General features: G+C 39.2%; 2 protein-coding genes across 2 annotated transcripts in view; one reads left to right on the plus strand and one right to left on the minus strand.

The window, feature by feature from the left end:
• lck (LCK proto-oncogene, Src family tyrosine kinase) overlaps positions 1 to 10,889 on the plus strand; it is a 31,730-nt gene extending 20,841 nt beyond the window's left edge. Inside the window, exons 10-13 of the mRNA XM_066671426.1 lie at positions 4,465 to 4,541; positions 7,366 to 7,519; positions 8,903 to 9,034; positions 9,505 to 10,889. Coding sequence (XP_066527523.1) covers positions 4,465 to 4,541; positions 7,366 to 7,519; positions 8,903 to 9,034; positions 9,505 to 9,710 — 569 coding nt within the window. The 3' untranslated portion in view covers positions 9,711 to 10,889. The remainder of the gene's footprint in view (positions 1 to 4,464; positions 4,542 to 7,365; positions 7,520 to 8,902; positions 9,035 to 9,504) is intronic.
• Positions 10,890 to 11,093: 204 nt separating this feature from the next.
• Positions 11,094 to 20,804, minus strand: tmem54a (transmembrane protein 54a). The gene is made up of 6 exons (XM_066671439.1): positions 20,616 to 20,804; positions 16,144 to 16,340; positions 14,924 to 14,983; positions 13,904 to 14,104; positions 13,246 to 13,386; positions 11,094 to 12,089 (listed from the first exon to the last, which is right to left on the minus strand). The coding sequence occupies exons 1-6, from the start codon at positions 20,617 to 20,619 to the stop codon at positions 11,943 to 11,945; spliced, it is 750 nt and encodes a 249-aa protein (XP_066527536.1). The 5' UTR covers positions 20,620 to 20,804; the 3' UTR covers positions 11,094 to 11,942.
• Between the last annotated feature and the right edge of the window lie 1,262 nt (positions 20,805 to 22,066).

The following is a 22,066-nucleotide window of genomic DNA, read 5'->3' on the forward strand; positions in this document are numbered from 1 at the left end:
ACATAGGGGATGACAGCTGCTTTCCTCACAGAAGATGCGTGTCATGGTTCTATGCTTAGCTCAGGCAGGAGCAGTATACTACACCAATAAAAAAAACAGATACAAGACTGTTAACAATTCACCTTAGAATTCAACTCTAATATGACTAAAAGTCCTTCTGGATAAGTGTGTCTGCCATGTGCATACAGTGCACTTATAGACCCCAGTGAGGCTGTAGACCAGTTTGTGGCATGATTCAGCTCTTACATTCAAGAGCAAGTCATCAATGGTCATTGTCGATACAGGTGTGCATTTCCAAAACCCATAATAGTAACTTGCCTGTACCAGAACTATGCCTCAGAGGCCTCCCATCGAGACAAAATAACAAAAGCTCCTTCAAAGCTGTTCGGAGCTGGGTGTTAGTGACGGGTTGCAGTGAATGGGCCAGCTTTGTGTCTCCTTTAGAGAAGCTTGTACAATGCTGGCCCACTGCCACAAATCTCATGACCTTTTTGTTCTGTAGCCACGAGTCTGCAGGCACAATCAGCTCAGCTGTTGGTCTCTGGCCTTTGACAAGCCAACATTAAAACATTAAAACATAGCACAACATATATATGAAATATTTTATTTTTTATTGTGGTTCACTCTCCAGTATGGATGTGACCATATTTAACTTGGTTTGAATAAAGGCTGTGTCTCAATTTCAGACTTGATACCAACTTGTTTTTGAGTGTGTAGTATGTAATATGGTTACTAATGTCAAGGTTGAGTGTACTGAAAATTCACAATGCATACTTGGAGCAAGTTGTTTTTGAATATGGTAATGATGGCACTATTTCCCCAGAATCCAATGGAAAACAAATGGGGAAAAACTCATATCACAGATATAAGCAAGTTTGAGGACTTCTGGTTTAATTGCATCTAGGGCTTGTATATTCATAAAAATTAATAATAAGTAAACATGTATGTTAAATTAATTAAGATTAAATTAATTAATTCATTCATTGTCTGTAATGGCGGAGGCACTGGGCACAAAGGCGGGAACACACCCTGGAGGTGGCGAGTCCATTGAAGGGTTACACATATTCACACATTCACTGACTGACTATCCAGGCTGTCTCTTAGCCCCACTGTCAGCTTTAGTTTGCCCAGCCACAGAATGTCTCTCAGGCCCATTGTTAGCTTGAGCTTGCTCAGGATCACTAGCTACAGGCCCATGGCTAATCTTCACTCTCTTGCTAGCATTAGCTTTAGGTTCAAGTTTTTTGCTAACATTTATTTCATTTTTATCAGCCCAAAGTCTCTCAGTAACAGTAGCAGCTAAAAACAATTTATGTCTCAAACTTTTTTCCTTTTTTTTCCAAACACGGCCCATGCTACCCATCTTTGTTGTGGGCCACATGGGCTGCAAGCCTCCAAGGGAAGCTCCAGCTTCGTTAGCAATAGCTGCAGTTCTGTAATTCAGCCTGAGCTGTCATTGACATCCTGACATCTTTTAGTTTTCTTCCTGGTTTCAGTGCATGTTACTGTCTCATGCGATGCCCTGGTTTGGCACACAGTCTCTTTCTCGAAAGGCTCCATAGTACAGCATGGATGAGCAGACCAACTTCTTTTCTTGCATTGCCAGCAAAAAATCCGCTACCAATTAATCTCGTTGAGAGACATGGCATCTCTGGCCTCACTGGCTTTTTCCCGAGAAGGAACTCTGTCTGCTCTGCCTCAATTACTCAATTAATGTGTCATTGCATTTCCTACAGCATAGGCTAGATGCTGAAGCATAAATTGGGTTTTAAAACATCACCATTACATAATTATCTCAGTGTAACACAAGGAGATTGGTGTTAGTTTTGATCAGTATTTATCAGCTCAGATAAACCAAAAACAGAACTATTGGCCAAAATGAACCCATTGACATTGATCCCTACTTCTTTGCATCCAGACTTCAATGGAAGTTTCCCTAATGTGTTCTAAAGGAAGTGCTTTAAAACAACTAAGGGCTGTGGGCACTGGATCTTATGTTTCAGCAAACTTCAGCAACAGCAAAAAAAAAAAAACACAGCCACTGACATTACTGACAAGGATTTCCTGAGAATGTTCTGTTCTTGTCCAGAGCCTATTCTTAAGTACTTCTTTATTTATGACCTAACATGAGGTCAGATGACACCTCCACCAAACTATTATTACTGAAAAGTATCATTTGTCAGACAGTTGTGGCTTTGACAAAAGCAACATGTCTAATCACTGGGGACTAACAGTTCAAAGATAATCAAAGAAAACATTACAAGCCATTTCAAGGGCTCTAGGCTAGAGTTTGATTCCCTAATTAGGCAGAAACACCAGGAATTATAATAGTCCTAGGACAATACTCCTAATGCTACATTTGCCCGTTGCAGTAACTTGATAAAAAATCATAAATTGCTCCAGATTAGAGCACCTGCCAAATGCCATAGACAATCTTTTGTACCTTGAAAGAACATTATCTCACTTTTCAGGTATTGATAAAGCAGTTCATAAACCCAATTGAATAGTTGCTATGAATGGACATTTAGGTTACATTTAAAATTTAAAATTAAATTAAATTTATGTTAAATCAGTTTTATACTGCTCAACTGATTACAGTGACATGGCAAAAGAGCAGAGCTACAGAGAACCTATGGGACTTTTCCACTGCATGGTACTTGTTCTACTTGACTTTACTATATGCTTTTTTGTCCCTGGTACCTCATTGGTTTCCCACTACAATGGCTCTCCCCCAAAATATTTCTGGGGATATTGCAAATCATATTCTCTTTCAGGAACTGTGCAGTAACATCTGCAGTAATAATAAGCTTTTTTTATTTTGTATTATTCCGAGTTTTATTCTTTGGGAACGAACAAACTTTAGCTGCACATCAGTTCAGACAGATCAGTAGCTTTTTGGCTCCTTGCTGCACTATCCAGCTCATGCTAGATTCTTTTGTCACCCACCCATCCAAGGAATGTTTGAATTTTATGGGCTGCCATTGTTCATTGGATAAAAGTTTGTGCTGGATGATTGCATTTTGTTATGACTGACAAGTCTCTCTGGCCAATCTGTGCTAAAGGGAAAACAAAACAAAAAAAAAGCCAATCAGAGCCAAGCTGAGTAGAGTAGGTACCATACAGTGGAAAAGAGTCGATAGTGGAGCTGCATGGACCTGGCTAACTAAGCTAGGCAGTTTGTTGCTGTTCTTCATTTAACAGTTTTAGAGTGCCCTCTAGTGGAGTATAAAGTTTAGAATTGTCTTTTGTCTATTTCATACATGTTGTATTTATATAAGGCAACACCGTTACAACAGGAAGTGTCACTGTCACACAGCTCCAGGGTCCTGGGGTTATGGGTTTGAGCACCTCACTGGGTGACTGTCTGTGAGTGAGTGTGTTCTCTCTTTGTCTGCGTGGGTTTCCTTCGGGTGCTCCAGTTTCCTCTGTATATCTATCGTTATACTTATATAGCACCTTTCTAGATACCCAAGGATGCTTTACAATCCACACTGCTCAGAACGCTCAGAACACTCCATTCACACACACACTCGCGAGAAGCGGCAGCCAAACATGCACAGCGTACTCTCGAGCAGCTCCACCTGGAGGACTGCATCGGGCACTAGGATTTCACCCAGAATGGAGCGCCATATAGGGCCACACACACATTCACTCACACATACACACTCATTCACTCACACACCAGGACATTTTATTAGAGAAGCCAATTCACCTACCCTCCATGTTTTTGGACTGTGGGAGGAAACCGGAGCCCCTGGATGAAACCCACGCAGACACAGGGAGAACATGGAAACTCCACCCAGATGGGAGGCGACCGTGCTAACCACTAAGCCACCGTGCTGCCCAATGTTGCACATTTTGGTAGGTGGATTGGTGACTCAAAAGTGTCCGTAGGTGTGAATGTGTGAGTGTGTGTTTTACACTGTGAAGGACTGGTGTTCCTGCCTTTTGCCCAGTGATTCCGGGTAGGATCCAGACCCGCCACGACCCTGAATTGGATAAACGGTTACAGACAATGGATGGATGGTACTTAAATGAGAATGAGCAAATGTTAGAAAAGCTTACTTGCATACTGTTTCTGTCCAAACAAATCTCAATTTTTGTTGATTTTTAGTTTACTATATCATTTGAACACAGCAGGTGTCTTTCACACTGTGTGAAAATTCTATGATGATTAACAAATCGAAATGGTCCAAAATGATTTTGAATAAAATCTTTTTACTTTCACTTCCACCGAAAGTAAAGAAGGCTTTTCTTCTCCTGTAAAATTACTGTTTTGGGAGACACGTGTTTTTCATTGGCAGAGATGATATAATCATTCTTCTTTATTATCTAATTGTTTTTCTAAACCTTTTTTTGAAAACCATAAACACAGTTAAATCTGTGAGCCGAACCATTGTGTTTTAACAGAATATTATTTCTTTGGAACTGTTGTGACTAAATGTTTGTCAACTTTCATTGCAGGTAGTCTGGTTGATTTTCTGAAGACTCCAGAGGGATCGAGATTGCAAACGAACACTCTGATCGATATGGCCTCTCAGGCAAGTCCACCTCACTTTTATTGTCCTTTAACATTCATCCTTAAATCTGGGCAACGACTTAGGGCCTAGCTAAATCTCTCTAACCCAGTTTTTCTTGTCTAGGCAGGCTATTTTTCAGTTACAGAAGCTTTTAATGAAGGCAGACATTCTATTACTGTAGCAAATCCAATGTTTTCAATATGTACCACTGTGGCATTTCTCCCTCCTGGGAATAATCAAGGCACTGAATTTAAAACTAACACCAGTCTGCTCTACATTTCAAACCTTGTCACTCGCACTCTGCCCTCCTGGCTGAGTTTTCTTTTTAAAGCTCATTAAGTGGCTCTGAACTGAATCACTAAGCTCTTACAAACATGAGTAAACACAGCTTGTAGACATCTTAACAACCAGACTGATGGAAAAGGGAAAATGGAACCCTATGCATCACTAAATATATTGGTATTCTTAGAATATTTTCAATTACATTTTAACTGACTTGAAAGTGAAAAAAAAAACACCCCCTCATTCATTAGTTAATTTGTTGTCTGTAACTGCTTATCTTGGGGCGGCACGGTGGCGCAGCAGGTAGTGTCGCAGTCACACAGCTCCAGGGGCCTGGAGGTTGGGGGTTCGATTCCCGCTCCGGGTGACTGTCTGTGAGGAGTTGGTGTGTTCTCCCCGTGTCAGCGTGGGTTTCCTCCGGGTGCTCCGGTTTCCTCCCACAGTCCAAAAACACACGTTGCAGGTGGATTGGCGACTCGAAAGTGTCCGTAGGTATGAGTGTGTGAGTGAATGTGTGTGTGTCTGTGTTGCCCTGTGAAGGACTGGCGTCCCCTCCAGGGTGTATTCCCGCCTTGCGCCCAATGATTCCAGGTAGGCTCTGGACCCCCCGCGACCCTAAATTGGATAAGCGGTACAGATAATGGATGGATGGAACTGCTTATCTTGGCCTGGGTCACATTGGGTCCGGAGCCTGAAGGGGGCGCCAGTCCTTCTCCAAGCCACACACACTCCCACATTCACTCACACACTCACACCTAGGGACAATCTGGAGATGTCTGACAGAGCAAGAGTGAAAAAGAAAGAGATTTTAAGCAGTGGAAAATTAAACACTACCATAAACACTATGACTGTAACACCTTGCCATTACACAAACATGCATGTGCACAATAAACATACATTTCTACTGTCACTTCTCACCTACCTGTGACACTTATTTCCCCCTTCACATTCATGCCAACACACATACACACACACACACACACACACACACAAGGTGTTGGTTCCACTATTCATGTGACTTTCAATAGACATGATTACTGTATCTAATTAACACCCCACCTAACCGTAACTTTACCAAAAGGAATACTCTTGGCTCTTTAAATGTTTGGGAATAAAAATATCATACTTGATATAAAAACGTCTTAAAAAAAGCCAACAAAACTGAACATTGTCCACACACATTCTCACACACCGACATATTTCAGCTCCTGTCCGCTCCTGCTGCCAGACATGCGTATCTCACATGTTTTAGCCCTTTATCACTTCCTGCTCAGCAATTATGAATACAATGTGATGACAAGCTCACACAAACACACACAAAACAAGAGTATGGCCCTGGCATTTGTCACTCCCTCATGCAAATCTTTTCAAAGCTGACAGGCAGTAATCATCATTTAAACGGCACAGTGACGTTGTCTTGAGCCCGATATAGTTTGTGTCACATTCTTCCAGAACACTCTGTACACAGGAAACATAAAAATCCCCTGCAAAGGGATCATAAGTTGGAATATGCTTCGGCCCATGGCCCCCAAACTTTTGAATAAGACTTGTCATTTTAATGTGTGTAATATTAAAGGCTTGTTCTCATCCAAGCATGCTAAGCTTCAGCAGTTTAAAAAGAGAAATGATTGTCTCAAATGATGGAGCTTCACACTGGGGACAAGTTGGGGTCCAGAACTAAACCTGACCTCACTAATGTTCTTTTGGCTGCCATCAAATCCTAACAGCAATGTTCATACATGTAGTGTCTTGCTAAATATAGGATGTGCCAGAGGAGTGAAAGCTGCAGCTGGAGAAAAGGGACGCAAACTTCCAAATAATTCACTAGACAGTGTCCACAAATGGCCAGTGGGCAATTGGTCTATTAGGGCAGCTGCTGAAATGTTGACAGTCATAATTTCAACCTGAACGGAAACACAGAGAAAGTAGCAGACCGCAGGTGGCAAAGCAGGAAACTGGCCATCAGAGGGAGAGAGGAGAAGAGGACAGAGAGAGAGAGAGAGAGAGAGAGAGAGAGAGAGAGAGAGAGAGAGAGAGAGAGAGAGAGAGAGAGAGAGAGAATGAGCTGTCTGGGTGGAGGAGACAAGTACATGTCAAAGGGTCAGTTGAGGGGAAGCAGGAGCCTCCCTAACTCAGGAACATGGGAAATCTGTCCATCACTCACTCTCTCTGTTGTGCACACATCTCAATCCACATCATTCCACACTTCACTAAGGCCTTTACTGAGAGGGAAATGTCTGTAATAATATGGCCCTGCAAGTTTTCTTTTTTCTTATTGAATTTAGAGCCAATAAATGCCTTCAAAGTGTTTTAGTGATGGAGGTTAAATGCAGAGATGATTATAAAAATCCCTGAGAAAGTTGTGGAACATTTACGTTATCCTTTTGGGACTTTATTCAAATTAATATTTCTTACATTTGGTGAAGAGTTTACGAGAAATGTAAGTACGTAATTATTATATGAATGATTCCAAACTTAGTGTGTCTTAACAGTCACTTAGGCCCACACACACCCTACCCACACACACACTGCTTTCTAACTAAAGAAGTGCTGCCCTCTTCAGGTGGCAGATGGAATGGCATACATCGAGCGGAAGAACTACATCCACCGGGACCTGAGGGCCGCTAACATCCTGGTCTCAGAGGAGCTCATCTGTAAAATTGCTGACTTCGGCCTAGCGCGCCTCATCGAGAACAACGAGTACACAGCCAGAGAGGGTAAGATCAGAGGAGCCACAGCTCCTAGATCATCTAAACCCCCCATCCCATACTTCTGTGATGAACTCAGATCTGTAACTAATCATCCGACACCTGTGTCTATGTGAGCTAGACTGACGTGTTTAGGCAGCGAGTCTGAGAAGGGTCTTCTTTAGGCCTTCATTAAGGCCCCTGTTCAAACATAAAGCTGCTTCACTGGCCTCCTACTCACCCACAGAGTCTGGTTTATAAAGTTAGTTTTCACCAGCTCTGGGCTTGAGGTCAGTAACGAGAGCAGAACAGATAACAATGACGGTTAATTACAGTTATAAAAGCGGCTTTATAAAACCGTTAGGGAAACAGAGGAGGATCTGAGAGTTAGTGAACGTTAATATTAGCAGTTTTCAGGTTGTGAGAAAGCGCTTTAAAACTGCAGCAAGTTAACGTTAGTCTCTGGTTGTGTCCCAAACTGTACACTGCTGCTCTGAATAGTACGAAAATACATATTTAGCTACCACCCTTAGCAGTGCTCTCTGTAGGGCAGTATGTAAAGTTCCATAGTGTGTTGTTTGGGACTCAGCCTCATGTTAATGTTACTCAAACACTGTTCCACATCATTATAAATGCAGTACTTCATGTACTTTGTAGTACTTAAAGATATTTATGCAGTATTTATTTACAGGAATCAGCTTATAACTCATATTTTGGATGTGTGGTGGGCTTTGACTCTAATGTGTCCCTCATCAATATCAAACTCACTCCTACACCCTTGCACCTGCCTTTGCTCATTTTTGCACAGATTGAAACGTGAGAAACTGATGCAGTTTAAATATTAAACTTTCTGTATTTTGGGATATTTGAACTTTGATGTTAAGTTTAGATAGAAGTGGCTGTTACTTGAATAAATTAGAAAATTGTAAACTTACATGTGTAAGTTTATTGTTTTATTACCATTTTTTGGTGACAATATGGAAATGGTGGGGTGCAGAATTTCACCTTTGTCTGAGATGGGGAATGATAGAAAAGGTTTGAGGACCACTGCTTTAGCGGATGGATGCTGTTATTTGATTGGTTGTTATGTAGGCTGTGTTTGAATACGTAGTGAAAACTTGCTTTCTTGGCAGCTAGGGTTAGTCTCCAAACCCAACCCCCCAGCCATCCTGGTTTTCCACTACTCAGATTGTGGTAACCCTAATGTTTGTGGCCTATCCGTGGAAATAAACATCTGGCCTAAGGCCTACCCTGAAGAGCAGAGGCAAAAACTGCCGTCAAAGTGGGGATAGGGGTTATGAATAGGTGTCTAAAAACATCAGTATCTCATGTTGTGTTTCAGGTCTTAATCTTTTGTCTTTTGTGTCAGTTAAAGATTCCTTTTTAACTAATGTAATTAATGTTGCCTTAAAGGTGCCAAGTTTCCTATCAAATGGACAGCACCTGAAGCCATAAATTATGGCACATTCTCCATCAAATCAGATGTGTGGTCTTTCGGGATCTTGCTGACCGAGATTGTGACCTACGGGAGAATCCCTTACCCAGGTAAACAACATCTGTACGGTTTATTCACTTAAATAAACATTTCGATAAAGGTATTTGTTCTTTCATTATTTGTATGATCTATATTCAGGGTATAAGTAAACGTCTGTGTATCCTTACGTTTGTAAAGTCACACTTTGTCCTGTGGACATTTCAACAGTGGGCGTCAGTGACTCAGTACCAAAAAAGTTTGTGCTGAATCAAAATGAGTCTACTAACTACATTAATCTGTACTATCCCAATTAATGTTTTTTAACTTTTTAAAATAAAACACAGCAGATTCACTATTTAATATATTTATTAAGTTTTCAAAAAATGACCAGATATTAATTTCTACTTATTACATAAAACTGAGACAAACTCTGGTTTATTCCTGTATGAAGGGGGAAATATATAAAGCATGCAGACACATCAGTATTTCATATAGCTGAAGATTCATGTTATTTGTCTATCCTCCTTTCTTCCTCTCCCAGGAATGACCAATCCAGAAGTGATCCAGAATTTGGAGAATGGATACCGAATGCCTTGTCCAGACAACTGCTCCGAGGCCTTGTATTCCATTATGAAGTTGTGCTGGACGGATCAGCCAGAGGACCGGCCTACCTTTGAGTACCTCCGCACCGTACTGGAGGACTTCAACACAGCCACAGAGGGGCAGTACCAGGAACAGCCCTGCTGAGTTTCATCTGCGCAATTTCAGCATGTCTACAAACATTTAGGACCGCTGAGGACGCTGAAAAAATTATATTATATATTATTAACTTCCTGACTTTCTGATTCAGTGGACAGTACGAGGATTGGATGTTGTCAGAATGTTCTGCCAAAGCAAAAACTGTAATACGTGGCAGTGTTAGTACATCTAAGTGTGAGCAATTTAACTAAGTGTCATGGTAAAATATATCATGATAAGATTTCCTGAGAGAGTAAGATCACTGACCAACAGCATGCTTCAAATATGAAAAAAAAAAAATATGGATTTAAACCAGAACTTATAAAAGAACCTTCCTGGAGTCATTCCTGCCATATCTTTCACCCCTTAAATATTTGAATATATATATAACTACTTTAAAATCTGAAATAAGTATGAAGGTAAAATGTAATTTTAGATTGTTTCTGCTAGCTTATAAATGTTCAATGCAAGCTCTTGTAAATGATATTGGAAGATATGTTGTTGCATTTGAAGTCTGAAGTTCTGTGTTGGTGCCATTGTTTGAACAGTTTTGAGCTATAAATACTTCATGCTGTCAATCTTGAGAAGCTTCTGTGTCGTTGTGTAGCAGTGCAGCTGAACTGTATGTTATATAGAAAAGGGAGAAGAAAGGGCAACAAAAAAAACAAAACAAAAACAAACACAAAAAAACACTTGTCCTGACTCATTTCTTGTGGTTTGGTATTTTCCATTTCTTAAAAGCAGCAGTAAGTCATTTTTTTAACCACCAAAATAGTAGCGAGCTCAAAGCGATAATTTGGGACAGCTTTGTAGTGGCTCTACAGCAGGTTCCCCATATAAAGGATTACCTTTTTTTTTTTAATTAAATAGCTTTAGCACTGACACAGAAGAACTTAGGCCGCTAGGTGTCAGTAAAATAGTAGCAAAAAATCATTGGAAAAAATTACTTATTTTTCACTTTCTAGGTTTTCTGTTAGTTCTGTGTTTGGGCTACTCTTTTAAACCAAACTGCTCTTCAAATCAACTGTGCTTGACTTGTCCCATGTTTTTGTTACCTCCGTTTTAATATTAATAGTTAATAAATACAAGACGCATTATCAGACCAATATCAGAAAGTACTCAGTGAAACACTAGCACCTAGGAGCTAACCACCACATTCTTTAAAATCTATGTTACATTTTCATAGAAATCACAAGCTGTAACTTCAAGATTGAACTTGAATGAATGTCAGAGTTCAGATAAATTAAAGCTGCTTTTGAGATAATAAAAATATATGTCCTCATTAAGCACTGTAGCAAATAAAATAAATAAACACAACAATACTTGTTTAAAACATTAAGAAAATATTTATGACTTATTAGTTATGTTATTAACTTTTTTTGGTTTACACGTGTTTAATAAAATATATAGTTGAATGATCCAATTTCAGCAAAAAACCAACAATGAAAACTATATCAATTAGCATAAAACAAATGTGTTGCAAAACTAGTAACAGACACCAGACAGGAAAAAAAATCTCTTCATACAGAAATAACATGGAGTTAAAAACAAATACAATGCTTGCTTTCTCCTCAAAGATTTCACTGTATCTCACTGATCTCATCTCGACTAAATTAGTAACAATCTGCACAGTCCTTTCTTTGGCTGAAGTGTCCATTTCACTGCTAGTTCGTGAATGGTCCACCACCCAAAAATATCCACACTTTTACAGTTTTGCAGTCAGGTCAATGATGATTAAATTGTGTCTCACACCAAGTGTGTATTAATAGATGGACTACAGTATCTCAGTACGTCATCAAGGTGGCTCTACCAAAAAAAAGGCTTCTAATAGATGTGTGTTGACGTGAACAGTGTGAGATGACTCGACTGCACCATTAATCAGAACAACTGTATCGGGCCTCGGGATGTACAAAGTGTGTTGTAGGAAAGAGCACTGCTCATGTACTTGAGTTATATAAAATGATAAATAAATTTAATTTATATATATCATCTGGTAATTAACCTTAAATGTTGCACATTAATTAACCCAACATTAATTGCACAAACTAGCTGTAGTCCCTGAGGCTTGATGTTATTCTTGCAAACGTGTTATCCTGGATATACTAATAAACATATTTAAAAATAGGGAATTGAATTGAGATTTCTTGTCTCTTCCTAACCTTCCATATTAGGCAGTCATAGGGAAGTATCAGGAGGCATAAGTAGCCGTCACCTGCGGCTAGGTTAAGAAGGGCCTCAGGCTCACAACCAGTCACTGGTCACCTCTGTGGGGGTGGCCGAATCGAGAAGGTCATGACGCTCAGTTGGCTCCTCCTGTTCTGGACTGTCGCTCGGAGACTCCGGTATAGGTGGCGCTGACATGGAGTCTTCCGGTGTACGGATACGAACCTGAGATATCAGAAGTTCAAAAAGAAATTAATTCAGCTTAAATAACCAGACGTAATAATAATAATAATAATAATGGCAAATGCCCAAATCAAAGAGACTCATCTGTAGATTTATTTCCTTAGTTGGTCATGTTATCCATTTTGGTGAAAGCATTTCTTACACTAAGACATGCCATTTTGCAAATTAAGCTGCAAATAGTGAATGCAGATAGTGAGTCAAATGTTACTAACGTGAAAACTCCAACCATTTTTTTTGTCAAATGAATAACTTTGCCCCATTTGTCCATAACTTCCTCCTGAACATTTCTGACCTGGACTGAAAAGAGTCCAGTAACGTATTAGTGGATTTATTTAGTGATATAAACACCCCTTCCTCTTCTTGTTGTTGTTTCTCTCTATATATACACCAATTCAAAAATAATAAAAAAAAAAACTATCTATACTATTGTAAGAAAGTAAAATATACATTTGTCTAACAAGTATATCACACATGCCACACTACATATTTATTAGTTTTATCTCTCCCAAAAATACAAGGAGGTACTGGCATTTTAACGGTTTAATATTTTGGTGTGATTAGATTTTTTTAAATTGAGTGACATAACTAAGAAATATCTTAATATAATCTTAAATATTGATCCTTTTGTTTTGTATTTAAATATTTATTAAAGGCTTTTTAGCTTTAATGGCATTTCTTTTCTTTGTAAGTCTCACTGTATCAAATGATGCTAACAATGTCTTACCAAACTCACCAGTTGACTGCCGTAAAATTTACATTAAAACGTGTTTAAAGAAAAATCATAACAAAAGCCTCCTTGACAACAGGCTTCATGAGGCAAGGATCTTGCCTGTGGGATCTGTTTATATTGCCACTCACAAGTCATTCAAGATGCCCTGGCGTTCTTGCATTGGTGGATATTCAGATATGTTTATTTCCAACATTATCCAAACTTTCATTGGACCTCTTTTTTCACAAATGCACTAAATAAGTTTTATGAATCTTGCTGATTCTGATGCATCTGTATCACGACTCGGAATACATTTATGACCAAATATATCCTTCACTGTTCTGGTAATTGTTAATAAGTATATACTATACTCACATTTTGTGATTATACATATGTTCAATGACACTAATGAATTATGTGATGTTTTACCTTGCGGGCATTAACAGGTCTCTTCCTCCAAGGACAGGGCAGCCGCAAGAAAGCAGTGCAGGCCAAAAAACAACGTCCAGAAAACACCACCTCCACCATGGACATCACAATCAGCAGTACCCACAGGATCAGAGTTGTTCCCTAGAGGGCAAGGGGAAAGACACAGCTCAGTCAGAGTAGCCATAGATACACCAAGTTCAAATATCTGAACTTATACCTTACCCTTAATACCTTATAAATACTGAACTCAGCTACTTCGCTCAATTCATAACAAAACGTATGGCGTTATACTGGCACCTAGTGGCCAGGATCGATCAGAGATTCTGTACTAAATTTTAAATCATGGCCACCCCCATGCAGGACACCCTCCCTATTGAGTAAAATAAGTTAATTCAGGGATTTCAGAGCTCTAAATAATTTATAGGGAAAATATATTAAAAATAATCCCCCATAATCATTTATTTTCACAGTGTTCATAGTGTCTGCTCCTTTCAGTTTGAATCTGGAAAATAATAACTATGCCTGTAATTTTACTGGAGTTCTCAAACATTTGCATTTTTCTCCAGGTACAGCCATAAAAGCTACAGCGAACAGGGAATGGAAATTACACAGTGAAAATGAAAGTTGCAAAATTTGACCAAAGAGGATGGTCACTCACATAAATACGTGTGGGGTCGAACGGACACTCGTCTGTGATGCGGTATGTGTTGTATGCGCTGATGTTGCCGGTCAGGTTGCACTGCGCTAACAGAGTCAAGCCACTATTAGTGATGGCCGTTACCATAGAGACAATGACACTCACTGCAGAGGCAAGGCCAAATAGGAAAGCCAGGATGCTCATCACCAGTAATGACCACTTCTGCAGATGGAAGGAGATAAACAGTAAAACATCAGTCAGAAATATTAACAGAAATGCACTTTTGTCTCACACTGTAGAAACTTTGGGCCACCTCTTGTTTTAGCAAGACACTGCATTGCACATGTCAGAGTGCAGCAGGAAACATTCAGGACATAGCAACCTTCCACGAATTCCTCCACCAAAAAAAATAAACATGTTCTTCAGCTAAAATCTCCTTGACGGATAATGATTCAAGACAAGAATCAACACTGGACTGGCTTTTCCCAGATGGAGAATATTTTCACACCTCAAGGTCCAGATCAGACGTCATACAAAAAGTTCATGTTTATGTTGTGTTTTATACATTTGATCTGGTAAGTGTTGGTTTACCACAGCAATTAATTGAGCACACTGAAGAACGCACTTGTCCTACCTTTTCTTCCCCTTCTTGTTTGCATTAAAGAAAAAGAAATGCATTAAAGCAAAAGTAATGCGGTGGGAATAATATTATTTAAACATTAGACTTGTTTATTACTGCAACTCTAAAAACAAACAAACTGTGATGATGTGTTTTTACTTTCACTTTCCACAAGAAGGTGGAACCAGTCTAAAGAATTTGCACTTTGAGGAAGAAGCAGAACCAAAATCAGAACAAACGTTTGACCCGTGTTTACAGACCTAGGCAGACAACACACAAAGAAGAGGAGACGGGGGGGGGGGGGCTGGCTGGGTTTGTTGTTTTCACATGTATTATTGTTTTAATGTATTATTTTTAACATGAGCGAGAACTGCAGCGGTGTGGCTACAAGGCTGGGGACTCTCAGTGTGTGTTCCACTTACCAAAGGCTGGTTTTTCATGTTTTTAGACAGTATAATGGCTGATATTCCACCAATAATCGCCTTCAGGTTCCAGCATTGCAGCCAAGAAAGAGATTGCAGGAGGGAGGGAGGAAAAAAAAAAGAGATTGCAGGGGGGGAGGGAGGAAAAAAAAAGATTGTGACTGCATATACAAATAAATATGTAAATGAAAATGTAACACACAGTGTGCATTTAATGCTGATGAGTCCAAAGGCCTTCCCCTAGGAATTAGCCTAGACGCAAATAGCCTAGTCATCAAATCTGACTCATATGAACCAGCTAATCAAGCTCCTTTGGGACATGTCAGGGTTGGGTAGGGAGGTGGATAACTGTTAGATATTGTAAATGAATCTTATACTTGGACACAAGGATCACACCTGCTTAGATTTTAAAAGATTTTGACCTGAAATTTCTTTGTAGGGGAATGTAATAAAACTTAATCTGATTAATTTTTGTTGGTCTGTTTGTCATGGAATTTTGACACAATATAAAAGAGAAACATCAAAATGGATGCATGTGATTTCAGTCTGACAAAACAGGCTTTTATCACTTGGAGAATTAGCCTTAGCCTTCTCAGTAGGTTTTACCTCCAGTGTCAAACCTGTTGCACAATGAAAAAAAATCACTGGATTTGGAACACCTACCTACTGACGTGGTGGTGGTGTGTTGCGCTGGTGTCTAACAAAGTGGACAGTGAGTAGCCACAGTGTTTAAAAACCTCAAGTAGCAGTTCAGCGTCTGATCCACTCATATCTGGGCAACACCTCCACATTAGTGTCAATGCAGCACCGAGACTGATCTACCACCCAAATAGTACCTGCTCTGTGGTGGATCTGCGGGTGTCCTGACCATTAAAGAACAGGGTGAAATTGGGATAGGAAAGTATGCAGAGGAATTGGTGGCCTACACTCTGTAATTACAGAACTACAAAGTGCTCCTGTACAAAATGGATGATGAGCGTAGTAGATACAGGAAGGTGTTCCTAATCCAGTGAACGTTCATTGTGCATAACTTTAAACGTGGGAGGGATATTCTGATGATGATTTGTACCCTGACAAATCTGTAAGAGTCATTGAAAAGACATTCAACTATATCTTGAGCTAGATACAAATTGACTTCATTTTCACCAAACTACTCATTTAAGTCCAGGAGCAGAACTGTGCACCAGTGTTATTTGAAACTCAACACAATTGGTCCATACCGTCATTCCTGCGATGAGTGCAATGATGTTGGTGATGGCATACTCCAGTGTGGCAAACTGAGTGTTGACTTTCACATCCCGCAGTACAGCCCCCTGCACGAGTGCCCCCAGCAGGAAGTTTACATGTCCCGCCAGCACCAGACCCAAACCCATCTTCATCAGGATCTTCTCATCCTTCAGGCTTCTACAACACAGCCCTGTAAAAGATAAAAAGAAAAACATCTAGACTGAAGTTCTTTTAGCAGAAGTAAGTTCTGGAAAACAAACTACTTTTTGATGCTTTAGTGCTCTTCTACAAAATGCAGTTGTCCAGAAGACAGACTCAACCAAAATTTCTTTCTACATGAAGGGTATGACCCAAGGGTGTAGCCACAAGTTGGACCAAGGAGTGCACATTCATGGACACACTTTTCTTTCTGACTGTTCTGCAAAAATGCTCATTCCTGTGAGTCAGATTCAGAGCTGGAGTGTGAAGGGACGTGATTAGGACTGCCAGCCATCCCGTTTGGATTCTAAAAACCGTGTTCTGTTTTGAACTGATACAGGACGCCTTTTGCTCTGTATTTTTGAGGTTCTCTCAGTGGGTGAGAGGGACAGATTCTTCTAAACAGCTAAACAGAGAATGTGCTTCTCATTTGTCATTAAGCCAATCAGCAGCCAGAGCTAGCTGTTCATGCAGCCAAAGGAGTCACAGTAACCTCCCACAGGGTTTTTTTTTTTTACAATGCTGAGTGAAACAGGTCAGAGCTGAAACACTGGGACCTTACAGCTCTGCTTTTAGATAGAACTAATGTTAGCACCACGTCTTAGAAACTACATTTCATTCACCCTCAACAGATCTGCTATAAAGCAACACCGGCAACAACATTGGTGTGTTGGCACAGCCATAACTAAAACCAGTGCCAAAATCAATACCTCCGCATTTCTAAGGTTTGCATTAGTTTATTATTCTAGAAAGAATAATTCTGCCCACCCTCCTTTGTCCAGGCCCAGGCAATGGTATATTTCTGGCTATGCCACTGGTATGAACTGGTAGTTTATTCCCCCCATTTGCTGCAGTAATGGCTTCAACTCTTCTGGGAATCAATCTAAAAATATCAATCAACCAATCATTTATTAATTCATTGTCTCTAAACGTTTATAAAATTAAGGGTCTGTGTAATTGACACATGGACACACTGTGCTATAAGCACAGGGGGAAAAAAATACTTCTGCGCCAGTCCTTCGCAAGGCGACACACACTCACACATTCACTTACACCTACAAACACTGTTGAGTCGCCAATCTACCTACCGGTGTTTTTGAACCGTGAGAGGAAACAGGAACACCCGGAGGAAACCCACGTGGACAGGGGGACAACACAAACTCCTCACAGACCCCACAACCCAAGGACACTGGAGCTGTGTGATGGCAACACTACCTGCTACACCACCGTCAACCACACTCAATCAATTTTTTTTTTATTCAGCACTCTGATTTACAGCACAAAGTTAATTAAACTTATTGCAACAAACAAGACAAATCGCATAGTAAAATATAGGAAATAATAAATAAAAAATTTTAAATTATGGTTAAAAATTAAGATATGTTTAATAGGTGTAATGAGTGCTCTCCTTATGGTTTTAGTCAGCACTCTCACAGCAGAATTTTAAATGATTAGTAGCTGATTAATTGTAATGCTTGGTACACCAAAAAAATATTATTTTAGTATTACAGTAATCTAACCTGTTAGACATACAACCATGTTGGAAGATACTGTGGGGATTTGATAGCAACCCAGGGATTGATGCCGGGTACTGATTTTGGAGTAATAGTTCAAGATCAACTGAAAACAAAGGTTATCCCACAGAGCTCAGTCACTGCAAACAACTGTCCTACAGACCAATACTTGGGAACTTTTCACCCCTATAGCCCACACTTTTCACCCAGACCCAACAACCCTCTCCCAGGTCTCCAATCAGTACATAAACAATGCCCAATGATAGGAGTATTCCTCTGAGGATCATGTCACTATGCACAACACCCAGAGTTTCTAATACAGGGTAAAGTCAGGAGCTTAATCAAACTGATAATTGCAGAGTCACTGAAAATATCATCAGATTGAACACAAACAATGGATAATCTTTCACAGTTTGAGAGGAAAGCAAAGAAAGAAATAATGATGCCAAGCTTATAACGCTGTAAATATGAAAATCAGCAATAAGCCATTCTGTCATTGAAAGCCATTTTGGGGAAAAAACATTTAGCTTAATGTTTCAGACCAGTTAATGAGTATAAGCCTTGTCAGTCCCTGAAAACAAGCAGGTTTTCAAATGTCTGTATCTATATATTAGGAAATAAGGAAGTAATGTGCCAGCAGATAAATGCAGATTTTTTTTATCATGTGCAAAAATAACCTGATAAAGTCAATTGCTAAATGTCATACTTGCGTTAAATGTAAATAATTCCATATTTTGTAATCTTGAATTCTGATAAAATTCCATGTAATCAAAAGCATTTATCAAACATCCTTATTATCTTATCTGCCTCTGTGCATGTGTGTGTGTGTGTGTGTGTGTGTGTGTGTAGGACTGACACAAGGACACTGTACTATGAGCACGGAAAAGCTGAAAATCAGGTTTCAAAAGCGGTTACATCAAAACAGCGCAAGGAGCACTGGGATATGGCAGATGGAAAATGGAGCCATGATGATACAACAAACACATTAAGAATAGATTATGCTAATCCAGTGTAGTCTTCCCAAATCCCTCTACAAATACAGGGGGAAAAATACTTCTGTATAGCATTCCTGGAGCACACTGGAGGTTTAAAAACAAATGGCTCATGTAACATGTTTCAAGGTTATATTTGCAAAAGGACACACATCTGACACCGCAAACACTGGAAAAAACTACAGGACACCAACTATTCTCATTTAACCAAGGTTCAAACGACAAAAATATATTTTAAGACATTTCATAATAAACACTATATGACAGCATTTAGTTTCTCAAAGTCTTGAAAGGCATGCCATTACTTCTGGCATAATTCTGGATTTAAAGGCCCAAACTTGGCACAGAAAATAGTGAAATAAGTCTCATGTGCAGAAGCTACAGTGCGTCCCATTTCACTCAGTCATTCTTTTAACCGATTCATCCGCTTCATGGCCGTGGTGTGTTAAGGGACTACCCATGGGCGGATACATGTTTTAAATTCATTAAGACTTTTGCCATATTGCGATACTGTGATGTAAGCGCCATCATTTAGTGCTGCAGCCAGTGGAGTCACAGGCCCGTCTACAGCGGTTTGCTGGTTTTGTGGCGCCGCTGAGAGAAACAAGTCAGTGCTTAAAATAATAATAATAATAAATAAATAAAATTATAATAAAAAAATAAGTATTTTAGCTCCGTGTCTCAAATAAATGAATTAATTTTTCCCTCAACACATCTGTGATGACAATAAAACTGACGTTTAGAATTAAAATATTTTATATATATCACATTAGATAAATTATTTTATATTATTTTAATCTGATATAAAATTATGTGAACTATTTGTAAAGACATCATTTGTAGACTTGGTAATAAAAAAAAAAAAAATAAGCAGCAGCTTGGATGCAGGCAGTTTGTTTTTTAATGCGAGTTATTCCGTGTCGAGCAGATACACTGGGCTGAGTTTACTTGAACACCGTTGTGTGTAACAGTACTCTGTAGGAAAATCTAACTTGGTACCAGTAGATACTTGATATTAAAAGACTCGGATCAGGCTCAGGGCAAAACTATTTCTTAGACATACACTTTAGACTATTTAGATAAAGCAGCATGTTTTTTTTTGGTGTTACAAATAAACACTTATTCTTTAACATTATATTTTATTATGGTTTTCATAAAATCGTATTGTATATCGCCTTTTCTTTTAGACATATCGCCCAGCCCTACTACCCCCAGTCCACCACAGTGTATCATTCACACCTGCAGACAATTACACATACCCATACAGTCTCTCTCACACACACACACACTGGTGTTTTTGGTTTGTGGGCAGAAACCTGAACACCCAGACACAGGGTGGGCCCATCAAACTCCTGAGACCCAATACTTTCATTAAATTTCATTCAGTTCTCAGGATTCAGCCTCTATTCTGCTTCGCTGTTGTCCACACTCTTTACATTTGGGCTTCAGCCTTTTGTTTGGAGCAAAATGATCCAAAAAGAGAACTATAGAAGCTAAAAACGGCAGTTCCTGCTCAGATACAGTCTTTGGGTTACTATACTTTAAGAAAACAGTATTTCATAATTATTTTCCGTGCTAAAGTTGCGCTTGTAGAGTTACTGAAAAAAAAAACCTTAAACTTAACTGTACACTTTCCTGACCGAGTTTTAATCTCGACCATTAGGCATTTGCCACACCTAAGCAGCATGTTTCACCTCCAGCGTTTTCCTTGTTCAAAGCAAAACCAAGCAAATAGTTTACTTCGGGTAAAAATGTACTTACCCATTTTCTTACCGCCTCCACACTCTTCCTCAGGTCAGTTCAGGTCATTTTTTAATCCTGCAAAAAGCCTGTAAAGATCGTGTTTTGGTAGAGAAAACGCCACATTATTGCCGTCTTTCCGTCTACCTGTGCGTCTAAGGTGGATATTCAGGGAGCATCGGGTTACGGACACGCCCCAGACCTCGCGCCAGCGGCAGTTCTCAGGCATTGAGCAGAACGGCATCATTCCTCGTACGAAACGACACCAAGTCTCGGGAAAACCATCGTCATGTCTCAGAACTCGTGTAGTTAAACATCAGACTTCAGACCAAACAGCCTCAGCCCAAACTCCCTCAGAAAAAAAACTTTATTTTATTACATTTAATTAATTAATAAATTAATTGAACTTAAAAATGATGTCCATATTCTTAGTTATGTCAATAAAACTTACTCCACAATCCTGTGCAATGTGTATTTTATATAAATTTGTCTTCCGCATTTAGCCCATCTGTGGGAGTGAACACACATCCAGAGCTCAGGGGGCATTTGGGGATTCAGTGCCTTGCTCAAGTGAACTTCAGCCATGGATGTTCCTGCCGGTCCTGGGGATCGAACCGGCAACCTTCCGGTACCAAGCCCGGTCTCTAACCGTTTCCCCATTTCAGTCAGAAAGAAACAAATAAGATGAAAAAACATCTCAGTGTATATCACAGGCAATGCTGCAGGCAGTGATGTAGACATTACAATTTGTTTCTTCAGCTGAATGTACAAACATTCATTGTGGTACATAGAACACTTTATTTCACCAGTCATTATACACATAAGAAGATATATTACACAGAGAAAAAATCTATGTAGGCGACTTAACACAGACAGATTACACAAGTTCACAGACGTGTATTGAAAGATTAGCAGTGAATATACTATATACAATACATACAGACAAATCAAACTACTACAAACCAACAACAACATCAATAATAATAATAAAAATAACAATAATAATAATAATAATAATAATGCATAGACTGATAAAAAGAATTGCAGGAAAAACTGAGAATTATTAATTCAGTTAATTATTAATAGACATAATTTAAAGTAAGTATAAATGTCCATTGTGTTTGATGAGGTGTGAGTATTATCTGACTTTGTTTTGATTAGATATAAGTTTGCTAAAAATTTTCATTACATGCTTGTCTCATGTTCAAAAGTATTATATCCATTTATCAAGTTCCCTGTTCTTGAGGCGGAGCAACCAAACCACATGGTTATCAAAAATGTCAATTAGGAGGATAAATCTGATGACTGTGCATAATATGAACATTGTATGCTGATGTTAATTTGTTCTGCATGAAAAAATGGACAATTCATTTCATAACATTGTGAACCAGTCATATATTTTTAGGAATATAAATGAGATGACAAATTCAATGTTAAAACACAAAACCAGAATGTTTTGATATTAAATAATT

Source organism: Hoplias malabaricus, chromosome 1, assembly GCF_029633855.1.
Source record: "Hoplias malabaricus isolate fHopMal1 chromosome 1, fHopMal1.hap1, whole genome shotgun sequence".
NCBI lineage: Eukaryota > Metazoa > Chordata > Actinopteri > Characiformes > Erythrinidae > Hoplias > Hoplias malabaricus.